Source organism: Teleopsis dalmanni, chromosome 1 (genome assembly GCF_002237135.1).
Source record: "Teleopsis dalmanni isolate 2A chromosome 1, ASM223713v2, whole genome shotgun sequence".
Lineage (NCBI taxonomy): Eukaryota > Metazoa > Arthropoda > Insecta > Diptera > Diopsidae > Teleopsis > Teleopsis dalmanni.
In genome coordinates, this window is record NC_051846.1 from 160,935,413 (window position 1) to 160,956,766 (window position 21,354).

Genomic DNA, 21,354 nt, shown 5'->3' on the forward strand with positions numbered 1-21,354 from the left:
CTAATTTTTATTTTATTTTCTAGGAAACCTAGCAAATACTACCTACAGCTGATAGTACTGGATAGTACAGGTAGTACAGGATCCTAGCGTTTGCTATAGGATAGATCCTTATTTGTTCTTACCTTAAATATTATATTAAAATTAGTCTACATGAAATAATAAATATAATTATTATATATTTCCTTACAGCAATCTTGAGCATATTTTTACTTAAAGCAAATAGTCGATATATTTATTTACTTTTAATTAGCTTGAATATAGCATAACGGAGTTTCTTATTTACTATTTAAAAATATGACAATACAAAAAACAGATAAAAGGTCTTAAAAAAAGGGAGATTAATAAGAATATATAAAAGAATAGTAAGAGAAATATCTATCAAAAATCATATAAAAACGATAAAAGTGTGTAAATAAAGGGTTACATATATGGAATAAGAAAAATGTGATCTTTTGATTTAAAATTATTTGTTTTTCTCAAAAGAAAATTTGGCAAGGTCTATAAATTTTCCAATAATTGATTTTTAAAACAAGACAAACTTTACTGCAAAAGGGTAAAAATGTGATAATAATAATATAAAGGATATAGAAAAAAAATTGCGTTTTTTTATACGAAAATTAAACCAAAAAAGAAATTTCTTAGGAATAACATCTTAAATATATGTCATATGACATATAGAAATATAATTTCCGTATATTATATATTTACGTTAAATATTTATTTATTCACAATTTACAAAATGCTATAGTCCTAGCTAAGTTTAATATACAGATTTTGATTTATTTAATTAGATTTACACATATACTAACACAAAAGATACATACGTACACAGTAGCGGAGCTAGACCAACTCTGGACGTCGGCGACATTAGAATTGCGAGGCCCCCTTTATAGTCCAGTTGTAAAAGTAAATGAGTTACATTCACTAATATGACAAAGAATGATTGAAAGTTTTATTGCTAATCAAATTAAAATAAATACAAATTAAAATAAATGAATTTTCCTACTTTTAGATTCACTCAATTTTTTTTAATTTATATCATAATTTGCGCCAGTTGCTATTTTCCTTTCAGTTTATAGAATTTCGAATGGAGATAGTCTCTCTTAGATCATCATACTTTTCTAGTACGTCTTAATCAATTTTAAATTTGAGAAGCTTCTTTCCGTCGAAGCTATACTGACTGGAACTGTGAACATGAATCTGGTTACTATATAAACTATATAAATGCCATTATTAAACCAAATTGTTCAAAATATTATTAAGTGCTTAGAATCCACAGTCGGTAACTTTTTGCGAGGCCCCTGTAGGCGCGAGGCCGTCGGCGGTCGCCGAAATCGCTGACGCCTAGCGACGCCACTGTACGTACATATATGCATTACTAAGGTTTAAGCATATATGTTAGATATAATCATATAATGCATGTACTCTAATTTAGAATACATTGATTGATGAAGTCTAAGATTTTTTGTTTTAAATTTGAAAGTAATTTTCAATGCAAATTTTGTAAAAATATATGTTAAAATATAATTATTCACAATCTTTTAAATAAAATGATATGATTAATGATTGTGGTTACTTGAATTTTAGTAAAAAGTTATCTATCTATAGAAAAATGTTTCATATGTTCAGACAAAGAGATTTTGTCATTTGCACATCATTATCCATCAAAAAACAAAAAAAAAATTGAAAGGCCCTTATTAACATAAATTTCACATGTAAATTTGCTAAAAAGCATAGGAACCAAGCCAAACTGAAGCCGAAAATGTAAGAATTTCTCACAAAACTATTGAGAGGTAAAAATGAACTAATCACCTTTCATCGATCCGTTGTGGTTAGACAAGTAATAAAAAAAAGGCAAAAAAAGAAAATTCTTTTAGAAATGATAGCCTGGAATTTTGTGCGATCTTCCAGACTGCGACAATTGCTCTAATAATGTGCAAATGGGCAAGGCTGTTCGTTTTTTTTTTTGTCGCCACGGGTATACATTCAAAAGTATTTAAGAGTATGTAAATTTTATACCTTGTTTAAATTATTTATAAAACAAATAAGCTACTTGACTTGTACCACTTTCAGCAAAAGGAAAACATGATTTTCCAAAGTAATTTTGACACTCGTTAGACGAGAATTGACACTTCAAATTTACATGTTAAATGGAGTGAAAATAATTCGCTGAGACTTACTTAGAAGAATTTCTGAAACTACAAGTTTGAAGTATATATATAAAAAATATTAGTTTTATATTATGTAGTTGTTATACATACACAATAGAACATATACTTATGTATTTATTTTTTTAAATATTGTCACTAAAATAAAAGAGAAAATGATTTTGTAAGAAACGACAGTTCATATAGGAGAAAGAAATGCTTATAGCTTGTATGCTTATAGTGAAAGTCAACTAAATAATGTATATTAATCTATTCTGGACTAATATATCAACCAAACGTATCATATACTTATTATTTACACAATTGGAGAGCTTTGACGTCTGCTCTCTACTTTATTTACAAGATATATGTGATCTGCTACACCTCATAAAAAGATTTTCGGTAACCAAAAGGTTTGATATAGATATTTTCAAAAAGACCATATTATTGATATGTTAAATAGAATAAATAATACAAAATATGGAAATATTTATAGTTATATTTTTTACAAACTAAACACATTTAGTTTAGTCAAATCGAGTTTAGTAAGGATCCAAGATAAGGATTGGTTAATACCCAACTGAATAGATTTTAAAAGCGTAGCACCTACCAAATTAAAATACTAGTTTAATAATATCGTAAAAACTATTTCATATAATCTGTAGGAACTATCGAGACAAGTAGTTAACAATGTTAAGATAAACTTAAGTTGTATTGCACTTAAAAAATATGTATTGTCATAATCTTCACCAATGAAGTATTTGTTTCTTATGAGAGAGTAAGAGAGTCATAATACTGTGAGACATAAAAGAAGTTTTTTTTTATCTATTTTTTAATTCTCTAACAGTTTTCGACTAACTTGGGGCTGCTGACCTGAAATAGGCAACCCATCATCTTCTAGATATATGCGTCTCTTGGTTTTAAAAGCTAAAAAAGAATATTTTTATATTAATAGATATGAACTTTGTGTTTTTAGTACACTTGCTACAAATGAATATATAAACATTTTCATCTTATAGTACGTTTCCACTGGCTTCATTAGACCAGTTAACTTACTTGAAATTCAAGCAATTCAAGCAATCTCAAGTAAGTTAATTGGTATAACGAAGCCAGTGGAAATATACTATTAAACAACCTTTCTAAAATTACCTGTCTTTCCTTTCAAAAGTAGGGTTTCTACAAATATCGTATTTAAAATCATAAAAATATTATTTTATTAAGACATATTTTAAAGGTATATTTATGTTTTCTTAATAGATCTAAAACTTGATTTCATATTAATATTCCAAATAATGTCCCTCTACTGATACTAGATACTTATATGTACTTAAGGTATAATTGTATCTATTTAAATGTATTTTAAATTAATTTGATATGAAAATATGTTATTCAAAACAGATTAAATTGAGATATTTGCTTATAGAGTATTCGTTTTTTCTAATATGTTGAAGAGATATCGATCCACTCAAGTTTTGTTACATTTAAAGCAAACAATACTGTTTAATATATTAATATGTAATTGTTATAAAATATAGTATAAATAAAGTTATTGAGATGAAGATAAAGACGAGTCGAAAGAATACCATTTTGACTATTGTCTTGTGATCAGAGCAAAACGTCAAACGGCATTAAAATTATATATAATTTCTGGAAAAATAATATTCAACCAATTCATACATATTCTTTAATTGATTCTGCTAATAATAACAAAACTAGTTATTTCCGAAGGTGGAAAATTACAGTAAATGCTAAAATGATCAAGACTATGTTCATTACAAGACGTTGAAATTAAAAATCCTAGAAAAATAAAAGTCAATAATGTGGAAATAGAAAGCGGAAATGAATAGTTAGGTCTAACTTTTGACAGGAGAGAATCTACTTGATTAGAGAATATAAACGTCAAGAAACTGGTTTATAATAAAACTCTGAATGCTCTAAAACTATTAAAACAAGAACACTTAAGTACAAAAAATAAAATTCTGCTATATAAGCAAATAATTGAACGTATATTACTTTGTGACTTTGTAACTTATAGCAATATTGATTCATTCACTATTAAACACCTTGAAACTTATCAGAATATTGTATAGAGACGTATGCTAAAAGCTCCATGGCACATTAGAAATAAAGATATACACAAAACTGGAGTATCGAAAGTGTGGAAAAGTATTTTAAAGACAGAGCGCTGAAATTATTCGATTCTGTAGATGTGGATACTAATTCAGAATTTTACTCTTTCAAATCAAATGCAATACATATTCAGTCGGGAAGATATGCTGGGTTTCAAAGTATATTTCTATGAAATTATCTGAATAATTGTTACTATTAGAATTAGAATTATTAGAATTATACGTTATATATAAAATAATATTTAAAACTATTTAACATACAGTACAATGAACAAAGTAAAATTTTCTATCTTATTATGAAAAAATGCAACAACTCTAATAAAATATATATTACAAGCCCCTTTAATGTAAGTTTCACATTAAAAGCAACTTGTCACTAAAACGTTTCAATTTCAGATAAAATCAACGCAGGAAGCAAGTGTCACAATTAATTTTAATTAAAAATATTCTCCTTTCAAATAAAAATGTAATTAACTACATTTTAACACGCAAAAATCCTGTTGCTCCTTTTACAACTCCTTCGACTATACATACTCGTATCTGTGTTTAAAACTCTTGCTATTGCCATAAAAAAAATGTCATTCATTATCAAATAATGTAAAAATCCTAGCACCCTAATTTGTTGTTTTAAAAAATTTAGAATTTTACTAAATTAAGGGACAAAACCACTTCCTTGCCATCCTAATTTTTTTTATTGCTGCCGCTCATTGGAAAGATATAATCTGTAAAGGACTCCCTATTTGCAGTCATAAGTTTAGACAAACTATATCGAGATACGAAAGAGCTCCTGTATGAGGACATAACTAAACATTATTAACCCGCAGATTTTTATCAGTGCAAAACTAACTGAAAATGGTACGAGAACAGAAAAGGAATAGTCGGAATGATTGTGAAAGAATTGTGAGGCAATTTGAAGTGGATTTGCTCAACATCGGAACTTGCAATAAAAGTAATAAACCTGAGAGTAGTTCTCATGCAATCTTGTGCAACGAAATGTCGCAGGAAATTTTTATTTTTATTTTTGGATTGCAGTCTCAAAAAAGTAAAGAGAAGATATAGAAAATACTCTCAGTTGTTTGAAATTTATATGAGGGAGAAATTAATGTTCATATAGAAAATATGAGGTACACTGAAAAATAGAATAATGTTGAAGCATTTATTTGAAAACTAAAATTAGTTATTGAGTATGTTACTTAGACTTTTTAAGTTCCTATGCTAAATGTATTTTTTATTAGAATCAATCTGTCACGCTCAGACACTTTCATAATCAAATTGAGTTCAGAAGTTATACATTATAGTGTTCTACAACATTTTCTTCAGCTCAATTGACGCATATACTAATCTTACTAATAGAATCACAGTGCTTTATTTTTAGAATAGCTAATTCTGTGTCACTAAATTATCCTTCAGCATCAGTTCAGACGATGAACTTTCGTAAACGGTACTGATTTCCTCAACTAGAACATTGGAGTTCCATTATAAGTGCCTTATTTTATGGTGGAAATGTAGCACATAAGCAACTTTTTAGATATCTTGAGAACTTGCCTTTCAAGGTTGCACCAATCTAGAGTTTGGTGACATTTTAAGATAAAGCCCACTCTCATTCGCATTGAAAACTGTTTCGAAACAAATAATATTTTCTTCTATTTAGTCAAATAACCATTACTAGAAAATAACTGAACAACTTATGTATGAGTATACCTGATCTCTCAAAAAAAACGAATTCCAAATCTTTTTTTTTTGAATCTACGTATTAACCCATTGCTAGTTTGGAAGCTTCTATCACCACATATATTGTTTTTTACAATTTCGAAACCATTCATTTTTAGATTTCCATTTGAAGAAGCCTAGGTTTCAAACGAATTACATTCCGAAAGCTATATTGCAAGATGTTAACTATAAGGATTGTATGAGTTTTCAAAAGTTCGTTGTTAAACGTCATCAATGACGTAGAAATATATTATATCATGTATGTTATGTATGTATGTTATCATGTATGTTATATCAAATATTCTCTTTACTGAACCATAACAGTATTTTTTTATATGTGATTAGCTTTATTTAATTGTTATTGTTTTTACACATATTTTTGCTTCCTCATAACTATTAATTTATTTAATTATTATTCAAATTATAATTAAAATAAATTATAATTAAAATAATCTATAATTACAATAACTTGTTTATAAGCTAAGTCTTATTAAAATATGCTATATAGTTTAAGAAACAGTTTTCATTAAAATAATTTAATGCCATTATATATATTATTTTCATATTCTATTAGGAGTTCACGGAGTCTACAAAAGTTTTCCACTTTTTCTAAAGGTTCGAAGTAAGTGCAGCATGAGCGATATAGATTGATTCTAATGATTCATTATATTATTAAATAGATTCTTAAAAGAATTCTATAATTTATTCACTGTAATTTTTTACAGTGTATTACTTTCAAACCATCACTAAGGACATTTTCTTCTAATTTACTGTTTTCACTTCTTTAAAGAGAAAATTCCGAGGTACACTAATGTAAAGAGAAAAATCTATATATTTATACTTTATAGAGCTCACACCACTAGTAGACACATTAATCAAATTTCGTAAACAGTGGAACATCCCTTAAGTTCGTACCGGTAGAGAGCGAGTATAAAAGTAGCTCACTTTAGGGGTAAAGTTTAGTTTGTCAGCAATTGTCAATGTGAGTGGTTAGTAAAACCCGTAAATATAAATTAAATTCAAATCGTATGTAAAATTTCGGGAACATGTTAAAGTGGACAGCGTCAGCGCAGAAAATTATTCATGCAACTGCAACAAATGCCGGTACAACGACGATGGCAATGCGTACGCAGCGCACAATTGACGCGAAAAGAAAACGTCGTCGAGCAACGATTGCAAATAAGGAAAATATACCGTGTACATCAACACCAATGGTACCAAGACTACGTAACAGTCCATTAGTTTTAACTCCATTAGCTGATATATTAAATGTGACACCAGAATCGAGATCAACACGTAGTAACGAAAGACGTAGAATAGATGCAGCGTTATTAGCACAAACAACAACAATGCCACCAAATCGTAGACACTCAACTGTAGGTTTCACACTATCGGCACTACCAAATTATGCTTCTACCCTACCAAAATATGAGGAGGAATATTCACCAAGTACTGTGCTACCAACTGGACAACAATTAGCATTACGTGGCTTATTACCTGATCCATTTCTGGGAAATCCACGTTATTTCACTACACCAGAACTAACACAACAACAGCGTACTGGTAGACTCGATGCTACGAATTTTACAAAATCGTTGCCAAAACGAAATTTGGAGCAGGAATTTGTAGCAATCGCTAAAGAACAAGAAAATAGTACTAAGATCACACCAAAAGTTAATGCCACAAACTTGCATTCATCTAAAATGGGCGATCAAACTTTGGATCATTTAATCGATGCGATACTTGAATCAGCACGTAAAGATGAAAAGAAGAAGAAAACGCGTAAATCTTTTAATCTCAGAAGACGTACTTTATTGAAAAATCAGGCTGAAAATATGAGTGAAGTTATTTTGTCACCATCATATGCTGCTGGAGATGATCCTGCAAGTGATTTAACATTTTTGCTTATTGAACCTGTGGCGAACACTAAATCTTTTACTGCAGTCACACCAAAAATCTCACTCTCATCAACATTAAGTACGCCTGATCCTGCGACACCTTTACCAGGTACACCGATATCAGATGTTGTATTATGTCAAATGCCTACACCTCTACCGAGATCGATATCTTGTCTAAGAAGAAATGTCAGAAATGATTCTACTAATACTTTTAAGCTTGAAACTCCTGTAAAAGCTTTAACACAGAAAAGACGCAGAAGAGTTGAGGAAGAAACAGAGATGCAGACTGTAACCCCTAAGAAATCAAGAGTGGATGCTAAAAATTATTTTGAAATCGGAGTGGCGTTACCTTCGATATACGTTTAAATTTATGTTGACGATTTTAAGGATTTGCTGACAATTTTCATTTTGTTTTAAGAATAAAAACATTTTTGTTGCTTTTGTTGACAAACGAGGGGAAAACGCTCGCTTATTACGCTTTTAGTTTTTAAGTTAATGTAAATATATTTTTTAAAACTTAGTTAATTATTTTTTGCATTATTTAATAATTTTTTATAACCAAAAAATTTTATTTTAAATATTTTTGTACAAAAAGAGATTCTATTCGATCTGCTGTTATGTAGTTCTGTAGTTCATTTTTATTAATTTTTATTATAAATAAATTTTTAATTAAAAAAATTGACTAATAAATAAATAAATTGAAATCAAACAAATATAATTTTTTTAATTTATACTAAATAATTATTTTTTTACAAGATGTTCTAATAGATATTTACTACTCACTTATTTTGAAGCTGAGAAGACTGCTTTTCTTTCCAATTCGAAGACGTTGAAGTCTTTGAATTTCTTCTTTGACAGATGAAAAAGTAATAACAATAAATAAATTATAAATTCGAAAATTTTATTTATTGAATTTTTTATTATGGTAAAATGCCTTCTTAGTGGTTATAAAAAAGTGTTCGACATTTGGTTTGAAATTAGTGAACGAGAAAATTAGATGACATAAAAAACATGTTGGCAGGTTAAATACGATAACCAGCAGATCGCTTATCAAAACATTCACTTAAGTCACATTAACAGAAAATTTGTTTGAAGGGTTAAAAGTCAGGAAACAGTTAAGCAACCTTCAAGATATGGGCTTGACTTAATTAGAAAATTGGCAGCTGTTTTATACACACAATTCCAAAGAAAAACAAGTGTACGTACGATGAAGTCATTGGATACCAAGGAAATTCTGGAATTTAAAACCAGTAAGAGGGCGTCAATAATAGTTCAAAATTCATGTGGTGAACTCATGCAGGTATTATCATTTTAACAGTTTGCGATATGTGACTAAAATAAAAATTAAGAAAAGAGAACGAACCATTAGGATTGCTTTTACTGACTATTATTATATAAATGAAGTAATTTACGGTTGAGTATGGTATTTCAGAGAAGCATGTTTTTATAAGAATCACGCGAATAAAATCAACAGACTTCAGTACTTACAATAGCTGAATTTTTATAAGGTTGGAGGTGCAAATCCAAATATAAAATACATATTAATAATCTTGATTAATCTATAATCTCAACACTTCTGCGTATCGTATAATTGTTCATAATAAGCAAACTTTTTAGCCCAGAACACATTTTCCATTCTATAGTGACTTTTTCCCTATCCCATTTATTATAGATCTAATGATTTAACCTGTGATCTAGGTGACAAGTTAAGTCACAAGGACGTTCTCCCGAAGCAGCGGTACTTATATTAATAAATATATTAAGAAAAATAATAACATATTTATATTAAATACTTATAGAGAGGTTTAGAACCGTGGTCAATTGCAGCAACAAAATTTTTATTATTTTAATTTTATTTTTTATATAAAATTAAAAAGAAATAGGTCATATTAATAATGACACATTACTATAATACCACAGATTAGCGTTGTTGATACGCAGATCAAAAAGTCTTCAAAAAAATCACAGCGGTCTTCAGAATTTTGCAGAGTGACAGTGATCGATAAGAAAAGGTGTCGCAAAAATGTTCAAACTTCCATTTACTAAATATGGGCATTGGTAAAGAAGATGAAACAGAGATTCTTCGTCCTCTTTAGAGCCACAACCATGACAAATGTCATTATAGAGTAAACTAAGTCTCATGATATATTTTCTTAGTACGTAGTGATCTGTCAATATCGTTACCATACTGCTGAACAGGTTTCGCTTCAGTTAAAGCAGTTGACTGGTATATTCTTTTGCCAGATCTTTAGATTAGACAGAAGTTTACATATGACCAAGTTTGTTTAGCTATACTCGAATATTGTATTATAATTCCCAGCTTGGCCGATACCAATGGGATGCCAATATCCGAAATAGTAATATCAGAAAATCGAGTGCCTGTTTTGGTTAACTCATATACCATGCCCGAGATGTTCACATGGACAGTGTTCTGGAACCCATGTGAGTTAGACACATAAGTCCAGCTAGCGCGCTGAGAAGCCGAATTATTAAGTATTGTGATGGATTAAATAAAAAACAAAAAATGTTTCAATGTCAATTATATATACAAAAAAAATGCTATACCTTTCATAAAATATATTCTGATTTGAAATTAAAATTAAGGATCACATAAATATATAGATTATACCATATAAATTATACAAAATCATTTGAAAATTAGTTTAATTTAAAATGATTTTCTTAATTTGATTTAATTAAATTTAAAATAAATTAACTTAATTTAAATTAAATTAACTTAATTTAAATTAAATTAACTTAATTTTATTTGAATTTATTTTGTTTTGTTTTATTTTATTTTTGTCTTATTTTATTTTATTTATTCATTTTTTTGCTTTGTATTTAATTTTATTTATTCCGTTTGTTAAAGTTAAAAAATATATATTTATTATTTCTGTGTTTAGTTACAATAACTTGTATAAGTTGTATTGTAATCTGTCCTTATCTACTGCATTAAAATGAATACCCTTCCAAACATCACGACATCGACTTCAAGCATATTCAACTTTAAGACCTGAGACAATAAACGCCTACCAATTAAATTTGTGCAAGTATTCATTTCCGTAACAGCAGGTAACGGCCTACATCTATCAGGTTATCATGCCTTTAAAGTTACTCCTTTCCAATAACAGCCAAGATAATAACAGCTGTTCATACACTGGAGGAAGTAACACAGCTTGGAATCAATTAGCGCAACACTTGTTAACACATCAACACCCCGCACCCCGAGCGCATAGTTAAAATATCTTTTCACGAATTTTGTTATTGTTCTTATGGGATTAGATTAGGAAGAAAGACGGTATGTGTGGGTTTACTCAATGTGAACAAATAAATTTTCGCTACGTAATCCAAAATTTTTCTTTGCAGGTTTTTCTCAATGTTTTTTTTCTATTATTTTCTGTGGGTTTCGCAAGACTTCTTAGGATTTATTCGTTAAGGATTGTTTTCCTCGTTCTTCTCGTTGTTATTGGTGTCAGTTTATTTCTATACACGTGCCTATTATTTTTAATTTGCTGATGACAAGTGAAATAATATTTTTATTTCAGGTTTTCCCAAAAACGTCGTCAGTTTGCGGTTTCAAAGTAAGTCCTTTTAATTTGCCCTTGCTCTTTATTTGAAAAGCCTACCTGCTGCTGAACGGTAATTGATTTATTACTTTAACTTCTTTCTATTCCAGTAATTATTAACAGTAGGATACATTTTTTTTTCTGCTTAAGAAATTAATTGGAATTAGTACATTTCTAAAAATATTATAGGAATTTCATCCAATAATCTAGCCTAGTTAACTCCATACAAATTAAATTTAAATTTTCATCAAATTTTTATTTCAGTAAAATGTTTCAATCTTGCATAACAGTAGCACTAATTCCTTTTTACGTTATTTTTGGTGATCAACTAGCAAATAATTTCGAAAGAGGTGCATTTACTTGGCGAATATTCATTGTCAAATTCTGAGTATTTTGATTTTGCGACATGTTTGTATCAACACGATCATTTAGGTAATCGCAAAACAAAAACCCTTCTGTGGCAACAAATTTTATAATCTTGGTGGCATATTCATATCTCTAAAACATGAACGTACACGTCCGGATAATTTACAAGATCTGACAAATTCTGGGATCAAAGTTATTTCCGTCTGGAATCCGAGAAGTTTAACAAGATGAGTTGTTTACTTTGTGGTACCGCCATTCTGTAAGCACACATCTAAAAGGTCCATACTTTTAAATTCACGACAAAAAGATTTGCAGCCTATAGAAATATCAAAGTTGATGGTTGGTATAGTATCTTCTTTTTTAAAAAAAAATTATGGACCCCTTACAACTCCAGACTACAATGCAATACCACTATATGCCATCAAATTTTGGTTTTTGATATAACGATGTTTTGATAGTTACTTGTACATTATCTTTGACTTATGTATGTTAAGATATCTATCAAGCGAAGTATGCACTTCATTAATAAGAATTTTTTTAGCAAAACATCGTCATTGAAACGGTATTGTTCTAGCAAATGCACGAGTAGACATTGAACTCATATAATGAATAATTAGTTAAATTATTCTTAGATTCTTAGAGATCTAAGAATCGACTCAGTGAAAAAGTATATCAAGAACAGAGCTCTAAAATTATTCAAAAAAGTTGATACGTTGCTCAACCCCGCTCTAACAAACCTTAAGTCCACTTCAGGACGCACAGGAAGATATGCTGATCTACGGTGCGTCATCAGTTAGAAAATAAATAAGTGATAATGATTCTAGTATAGTTAAAGTCTAGTGTGGCGCAGAGATAAGCCCCCCAGTCACAATAGAGTAAAAGTGCGCAATAGCACACTAACTCAAATCACAACAACAACAACAACTATCTAAACTACATGTAATAATATTTAAGTAATAACACATATTGCTTTGATTTCTTCTTTTTCTTAGCTGTAGTTGAAAACCATCGAGAGCCACAGTGTGAGACTTTTACTTACTAAAATCTCTCAAGCATGATTGGAGAAGCAGGCGGCAGTGTGTGAAACTTAATTGCAGTAATTCGGAAGGAAAGTTGAGATAGATATGCTTAAAACTGAGAAGTCTAGGCTATCTAAGCCAGGAGGTATTGGTGTAATAAAGGCACAAGAAAAGCAGACGTTCTGAATTAGATAGTGGTCAAAAATAGCAAACTTATCATACTATAATAATAGAAACTAAATAATATAAATTAAATGAAAATGCCCTGCCTAGATAGATATTACCCCTTGACCTGACTGCTGAGGCAGTATGGGCCCACTCACTATTGGCACATTACAGATAAATTTTAAATTTTATTTTAATTAACCACAAAAAGGCTTCATGGAGCTCTAAATACAGTTTGTTCCTGTATTTATTATAGCGTCTTATAGTTCCATAAGGGATCCTCTCAAGCAACCTTGACGTTTTGTTGTACAAACTCAATGTCAAAACTCAAGGTATTTTATGCAAATAATTAGCAAAACTCAATCTGCCAAGTTAATGGACTGGTTTTCAATTAAATTTTTAAATTTATTTTTTATTTTTCCATTTATTAAAATACAATTTGCTTTAATTAACCACAAATGAAATAATAAAAAGGATACTTTTAAATTAAAAAATAATAATGCAAAGAAAAAAAAGAAGGATAAAAATCAAAACGTTCGCCACAATCAACTGTCATCGCTGACAATCAGCTGCTTCAACATATGCTTTGATTTTGTAAGACAACTCTGCGTTTCCTTCAGTATCCTTTGCCACACAGACTAAAAGAGTCTGTGTAAGAAAGCCACAATCGAAACCCCTTTTTCTTGCTATTATTTCGCAGAGGCTGTTGTGTTGCTATGTTTTCAGGGCGTGATTCTTAAATTCGATTTCATTTCTTATTTAATTTTTTAATTTTCAATTTGCGTTAGTTTGGTTTTTTTTTTCAACTTTGCCAATTACACAAGGATACACAGGCACAACGGCAAGGAGTTTGCGGTCATTGCCGCTGGCAATGAATTTTTTACTTTTTCTTTCATTCCTTCAGAAAGGAGTTCATCAAAGGAGTATGTAAAAATGTATTTCAAAGATTTGGCAACTGCACCAGTTCCTGTGCAATTGTGCAAAACAGCTTTGCAGCCTACGTTCCTATGCGTTTTTTATTCATTCATATTGTCTCTGAATTTTTACCTTTCCGAGTTTGGGTTTGTGCAATTTTCAGTTTTCAGTGTTCAGTTTTCGCAAATACAATAACATTTATTCCCTACGGCGAGTTTATGCGCTTAATATCCGCATTATATTTTAAATTTCTGTTTACTTTGCTATTTACTTAAGCAGTATCCTTTTTTTGTGTGTATATCCTTGCACATTGACTCATTCTTAATACTTCATTTTTTGGTAATATTTGCTTAGATGGAATACAGAGTTTTTGGCTTTATTTGTTTTTAGTTTTGCAAGACACCTTTCCGAAGGATATCGCATATGATCCTTGAAAGTATATAAATATTTTTAAAAAAATATTGTTAGCAAAAATTGTTTGTTTAGTTTCTCTTGCGAATAAAGAGTATATTTGTTATATTAAGTCCTTTAAATTTATTAATTCGCAAAGCGAAAGGCAAAAATTGACTAAGAATTGCAATGAAATCATAAAAAATTGTATGCTATTGTAAGAATTTAATTTTCTATTTGGTTAAAATAAATTGATTTTCCTCTACCTAATGGATCCGATGGCTGAACCATGGATCCGATGGCGTCGTGGTCATTATATTGATTATTAATAAATTCTATTGAGTATTCATAAACCAAGCCTACAAATCCTTTTCATATCTAGTAAAATATCTAGTAATGTAAATAAAGTAATGTAAAGTAATGTAATGTTACTCATCACTAATATTATGTACTCTAACTTTATATATTTTCTAACATTGCAAATAATTATACAAAGTATAAAATTTTCATATTAACTTTAGAAAAACACGTCGTTGTCTTGCACTTTTGCTTGCAAACAGCATATATTAGTTAATATTAGTACTAAAATATAAACAATCTTAACTGTTTAACCAATACACTAAAAGTTTAATCAATTATCTTTAAAACGCAACATATTTCAAGTTTCCATCATTTATATAGCCTGAGATATATTTATATTATATTTAATCCTTTTATTCCTAGGTGGAACAGAGGGCCGTAACAAATAGTTTCCATTGAACTCTATCTAATGCAAGACGTTTTGTTTCACTCCAGAGCCTGAGATATGGCCATCTGAAAATATGTCTACAATGCTAACTCTTTAATATTAAAAAAATATTTCCTCTTCTGCTCTTTTTATTTCATGAAACGAGCTCATAAAGAAATGTCAGCCAAATCGGACATCATGAGGTCATTTTTTGCCAAAAAGAATGATAAATTTATAGTAGTAATTAGTGATGTTATCAAGCACTTCAGCTAGTTGTTTAATCATAAAGAGTATAGGGGATATAGGGTAAAGGTATTCATACCAAATCCGATAGCGAGCCAATACAAATTACTATTTATATTGGAGAGTCGCAGAAACAAATACATACATACGTTCATGAATTTTTTCTAGAAAAATAACAATACGGTCATAATGTTATATTTAGTTTAATTACTATTTTTTTTATTTTAATTGATTTATTTGGGATACTATAAAAATAAAATGATGCAATTTTACCAAAATATACCAAAACAAAATTATCGTAAGTGTGGTAGATGAGAAATTTGTTGCGGGTCGCAGAAATATTAGGAGCGATCCGCATGCGGCTCGTTGTCGGTGCTTTTGACAGCCCTGATATAGTTCAATTCATATGCAATAGAATATTTGCAATTTATGAAATAACTTCTTAAATGGTATTCGGAATTTTTCATAAACTATTAAATATTTAGGATGTAGTAATACCTCATAATGTAAATCAAAATATTTAGTGAATGTATTACCAACTTATTAGATAATCTTTTTACAATGTACATATTCGACCGTATGGTCTGTATGGTATATATTATTTATAATATATATTGAATATTTTGCCGAAGCTTATCCCCAGTAAATTCATTTTTCGTGGAATCTTTCTTTAAAGAATAAAATGTTCTCTCATTAAATTTCCCATAAAGATATCAGTCTCGTGGTAGGTTTGCTAACGTATCGCATCTAATGACGAAACCATGTTATTTCTAATTAATAATTAATTAATTATTGATTAATTATTATTGATTAAAAGAACATTTAGTGAATGAATTATGAAACCACCCGCCCACATAGTTGCACCTATATACCTGGCTTACAGAGCTTGTATGTCAAGCTCATTACCTTTCTTAAAATAAGTCCCAAAAAATTTGGAGTGTGTGATTCTTCTTTGAGATTACTGCAAATGAATAAATTAAATTTATGTTAACATCAAGAAAAAGTGTTGCAAGTAGAAATTGCTTCAGTGATTAATTAACTATTGATATATAGATTCTTTATAATTATGAATTGTTACATACACAGCGTTAGTCCATTCTTTTTCAGGTAATAAATGCAGCTCTTGATGATTCCATTAAAAACATAATACGTTTATATGAACGTGTTTCAATGTAGATTACATAAAAATTAATTGAATTATTTTCACAATAAGTAACAATATTCTTACAAACTTTTTAGATAAACTTTTATTAAATTAATAAAGACTAACTGATTTCTTATCATATAATTCGTTTATATAATAATTCCATTCAAATTCCATTCAATGCATTAAATCTGCTTAAATTTGGCCACCAACAGTTTGGTGTCAGATATTTAAAATAACATAACCGCCCTTATAGAATATGGATCATACCTTCCTCAAAGCCACAAATAATTCTTACCGCTTGCAGCAAAAACCGAAGGATGCTGCGTAGGTCCTTGTGCCATAATTTAAAAAGCAACTAACACGTTATTGTTGCCAAATATTATGCAAACAAAGACTTCAATGCAAATCGGCTCAAAGTATTTACGTTAAAAAAAATCTCCAGATTTGGGACTACGAGCAACACCGCATGTGGTTGATATATAAAAAAGTTCCGTACTGATTTGCTTATAATTTCAATTTTTTACTAAGGTAAACAAGATGCAAATCCCTTTCCTGTCATTATCAATACTAAAGAGAAAATAAATAAAAAGTACTACTAATAATAATAATAATTCATTATGTATATCGATCGAATGTACGTACAGATCACTCCCCTTCTCGCAAGGACATGCATCTTGCACATCTACACATTATGACAAATACGGGTGGTGTTTGTCAGTATTTAACAGGAGCAGAAACAGCATCACGTCCTGCTGTGCCTAAATACGCAAAACACACCCAAGTGAAAGTTGACAAAAATAAACTATTAACAAGCAAATTTGTTAAGGACTTCAGTGACATTTTGCAGTTCAATAGAAAGGGTTTCTCATTAATGGCATATAAATTATGCAAGTTTAGTATTTGCATGCGATTCTCTAAATTGCATTTTTGTATTTGCAAAACAAACATGGGCACACGTTCTAATCATTTGATGTGTCCTTCTAATCTGTAGAACCCTTTCGCTATAGGAATGTCATGTTGTAGCAGTAATTGAAGCCGAAATAAATCAAAATCCAAAGGTGTAGCTGCAATTTATTTCGAACTAATTTTCGATAACCTGCGGAGTTAATTTGGTTTTATTATATATTTTAACTAATATTAAATTATAATATAAGTCGGATAAGAAATGATTATTAAAATTAATTAACCATATTGTGTTAAAATTTTATATAAATCAAAATAGGTAATAGAGTGTTATAAGCTCCTGCAATCACTTGCAGCTCGGAACAAGGTAAGCCTTTACTAGATTCCGGGCCGCAGAGGAGTTTTGGGAAATGAAAAAGCTGATGAGCTAGCCAGAACTGCTTCAAAAACTGCTTTTATAGACACTCAACCCTTTTAAGGAATAAACTGGGCCAGTACAAAACAGATTATCAAGGAAAGGGAAAATCATATGCGGCTGAAGTATTGGAAAAACACTGATAACACCGTACTCCTATAAAAACATTCTTAAATTCTCAAAATATAATTTAAGGTTGATAACGGGTTTCATTACAGGTCATTATGGTCTGAAATATCACCTTTATAAACTACAATTATCTGCTAACTCGGAATGCAGATTATGCCTCGAAGATGAGGAAACGACCATGCACATTCTTTGTGACTGTCCAGCTTTAATTACGCACAGAAGTAACCTGTTTCATATGGAATTTTTGCCACCAGAGCAGATTAAGAACTCTTCTCTAGATTCAGATCTAGATTTTATTCACAAAGTTTTTAAGAGCTTTGTGTAATCAATAGTGAAATTGGTACAATAGGACTCTTCTGGCCTCAGTACCGGCTGTTGAGCAATTTTCACGTCTACACTTTAATAATAATAATATTTTATATATTATAGAATTTGTTATATTCAGATACATCTGAGTTGCCCTGGTATTTAGAGCTACAAATTATAATTGGTACAAATGTATTAAAACTAATTTTGACATTTATAAAAATAACTATAATTAATTAATTCAATTATTGTAGAGCTTATTTATAATTTGGTTCTAATATAACACATCAAGTAAATTTATTCTTTCACAGCAAATTCATAAACCTACTAGTTACAAAAAGTCAAGTTCGGACTCAGTTTATTTTATTTGACTGAATGTTTTAAAGGTAAAGCTGCAATGTAACTTCTACCAAGAGTACTTTGAAAAACGTTTTTCTAATGTATTCATGTGAAGGATTGAGGGGCGGCAATTTAACTGTTCACTTCTCATCATAAAATCAAAGCAAGTTAAAGAATGTAGTACAAATGTTACCGACCTAAGCCGATTAGCTGTCGTCACTCTCATTGGGGTTCCCGAATGCAGTAACATTGAACAGAATAAAAACGCAGATTGTTTAATTCGCCTTAGAGCTTTCCTAGATCTGTCACTAGGGGTATCGGATTATGTTCGCCTAAAAATTGTTCTTATCTCTTTCTTCAGCTTATTAATAATAAACAAAACACATTTAAGACGTGTGTAACGTTTCTGTTAATCTAGTTTACTTTAACAAGACCATATCTTGTAAACTCATTAAAAGGTACCAAGTGAATACTGCTGGTCTTACTGTAGATCTATCCGGTGACAGAGAAACTGAATATTCCTTCTAATACTCATTGTAGAACTTGAGAAAACTTAGAGGAGTAAAAACACATAAGCATTTTCTTTATGACTGTCCAGTTTTAGCTTGGAAAAGAAACATGATTTTAGGGAAGTACATTTTTTACAGTTTGTTAGATGGCTCACCGATTATACCCAAGACCTGTTAAGTTACCTAAATTCAACGTGATAGAGTTAGTTTTTGTTTTCTTTTCATATCTTTAGGTTTCTTGAGAGTAAGATGGTAGTAAAACGATGGCAGATCTTGGACTTGTGGTTACGCATCTAATAGTTGTTGTTACATTTCCTGTCAGTTCTACGTTTATGGTAGCTCTAGTTGTTCGAGAGGTTGTAGGTAATTCAGTATAAATTATCTCCACCCACTGTAACCAAACAACCAGCCAAGAGATTGGGCTGATGGCTCAATTGAGATTATATTTCAAAAAACATGAAATCAAATATTTTAAGAAGCAAACAGCAATGACTAATATAGAATATTGCAGAGTGTCAGACTGCCTGAATCTAAATATTTGATTTAATTTAAAAAAAAATGCAGAATAAATTGCACAAGAATTATTAATTTTTAGTCTCCAGGCATAAACACTCCATTAATTTGAAACGAAATCATATTCAATTATTGACTTTAGGTATTCGCTATTATTATCGACCCATTGAAGCTTGCAATAATGATTTTAGCGAAAAGCACAAACGGAGTTCAGTTGCAATCCGTATTCAGAAGTGCCAATCTGCTAATCTCTTTATAAAAAATGAAAGAATTATTCAAATAATTCAATGGTTCGCACACAAATCCACAAAGAATATCAACAAATCATTGAGAACGCAACGAAAGCGCAGTGCGTTTTCACCCTCAATGCATTCTAATTACGCTCCGCGGCGCGATTTATGAGTGTTGAAAGCGTTACAAGCCGGAAAAAATTCGTTTTATCACACTGTATTGTGCAGTTAGGAGGGTGATCGATGGACGGCATTTAACGTTTGTTATTATAATTCTTTTTAACATAATGAGATATAAAAGTTATCATTATTTTGAATTAGGAAAAGAGATGATAATTTGTATTTAGGATGAAATTTAGAAAATCATTCGCTTTTAATTAATTTAATATTAAAATCATAGATTTTTATCGAAACTATAACACGAAGTTAATTAAGCGAAGATAAGATTATTATATATGTTAAGGATTGGTTTTTAAGTTTAATGTGAATTTAGTTCATAATGATCTTCGTAATATGACCCACAATGGTTTTTAACTTTAATGTGAATTTAGTTCATAATGAACTTCGTATATGACCAATCAGAAAATTTCAAAGCCTTTATGCAAAACTCCATGGATTTCTTATTATTCGAAAATTTAATGTTTTTTTTACAAAATTTTCTCATATCTTCCTTTAGGTAGGTCTTTATTTTCTAATAGAAATAAACTTCGAGAGGCAAATAAATTATTTTTCTTAATGTTTTAAAATAACGGAAAATGGAAAAAATGATCGAAAACAGAACAAACTGGGATCGCGTTAAAATGTTTGCTGAAAAGATCATAAGATTGAAAAAAGTAGACATTGACAGAAGACAGTTGAAGGATAAGGTTATTCACCTGCAGCAATAGCGGGGCCTGGACGTAAGTCACACCGATGGAAGTCTTAAATGACTAATAGAGACCTTATCTTGAAGTAATACTAACGTAGTCTCGGGGTAGGACAAGGTCTCTAGGAATGAGAGGAAGTTGGTTTAGTCCGTGCGACTCGGACACTCACTTTCCAGAGCGTCCGATTGTGGCCGGTGCGTAGGCATTCCACTCATCCTTGCAGCAAACATGTTTTAAATTAAAAAAATCAAGGTACAAATAATCAGAAAAGTGTTGATTTAAGGAAGAATAAATATACCCACTCTTCATATCATTTTTGGAATATAATATTATAGCGGGTTTCTGTATTTCAACGTAATTGAAAACACAGAGGCTATATTTAAATCTTAAAATTATTTATTGTGTTCTGCTTATTTTCTTAATCAGAAAACTGAAAACTTCTTCTTCGAATATAATTTTCTTTCTTTATTTTTACAAGTTTTGTGTTGTCAATATATTTAAATTATAATCCAGTTTACTGTGATTATCGAGAATATCGACAGCTACAATATCATTCTTATATACATATATTGCAAACAATATACATATATTGCAAACAATATATATATATTGCAAACAATATATTGCTTATGTTGACAACTATGTTATTCATAGTCTACCTACCAAACTACTGATGTTTACTTGGCAATATTCGAAACAGCGTTGTATGGCCAGTCAAATTT

At 29.9% G+C, this 21,354-nt stretch overlaps 1 protein-coding gene across 1 annotated transcript; it reads left to right on the forward strand.

Moving 5' to 3' along the window:
* The first annotated feature begins 7,042 nt into the window (after window positions 1-7,042).
* Window positions 7,043-8,250, forward strand: LOC119669702. Its single transcript, XM_038079704.1, has 2 exons — window positions 7,043-7,312; window positions 7,388-8,250. The coding sequence occupies exons 1-2, from the start codon at window positions 7,102-7,104 to the stop codon at window positions 8,248-8,250; spliced, it is 1,074 nt and encodes a 357-aa protein (XP_037935632.1). The 5' UTR covers window positions 7,043-7,101.
* Window positions 8,251-21,354: the final 13,104 nt, after the last annotated feature.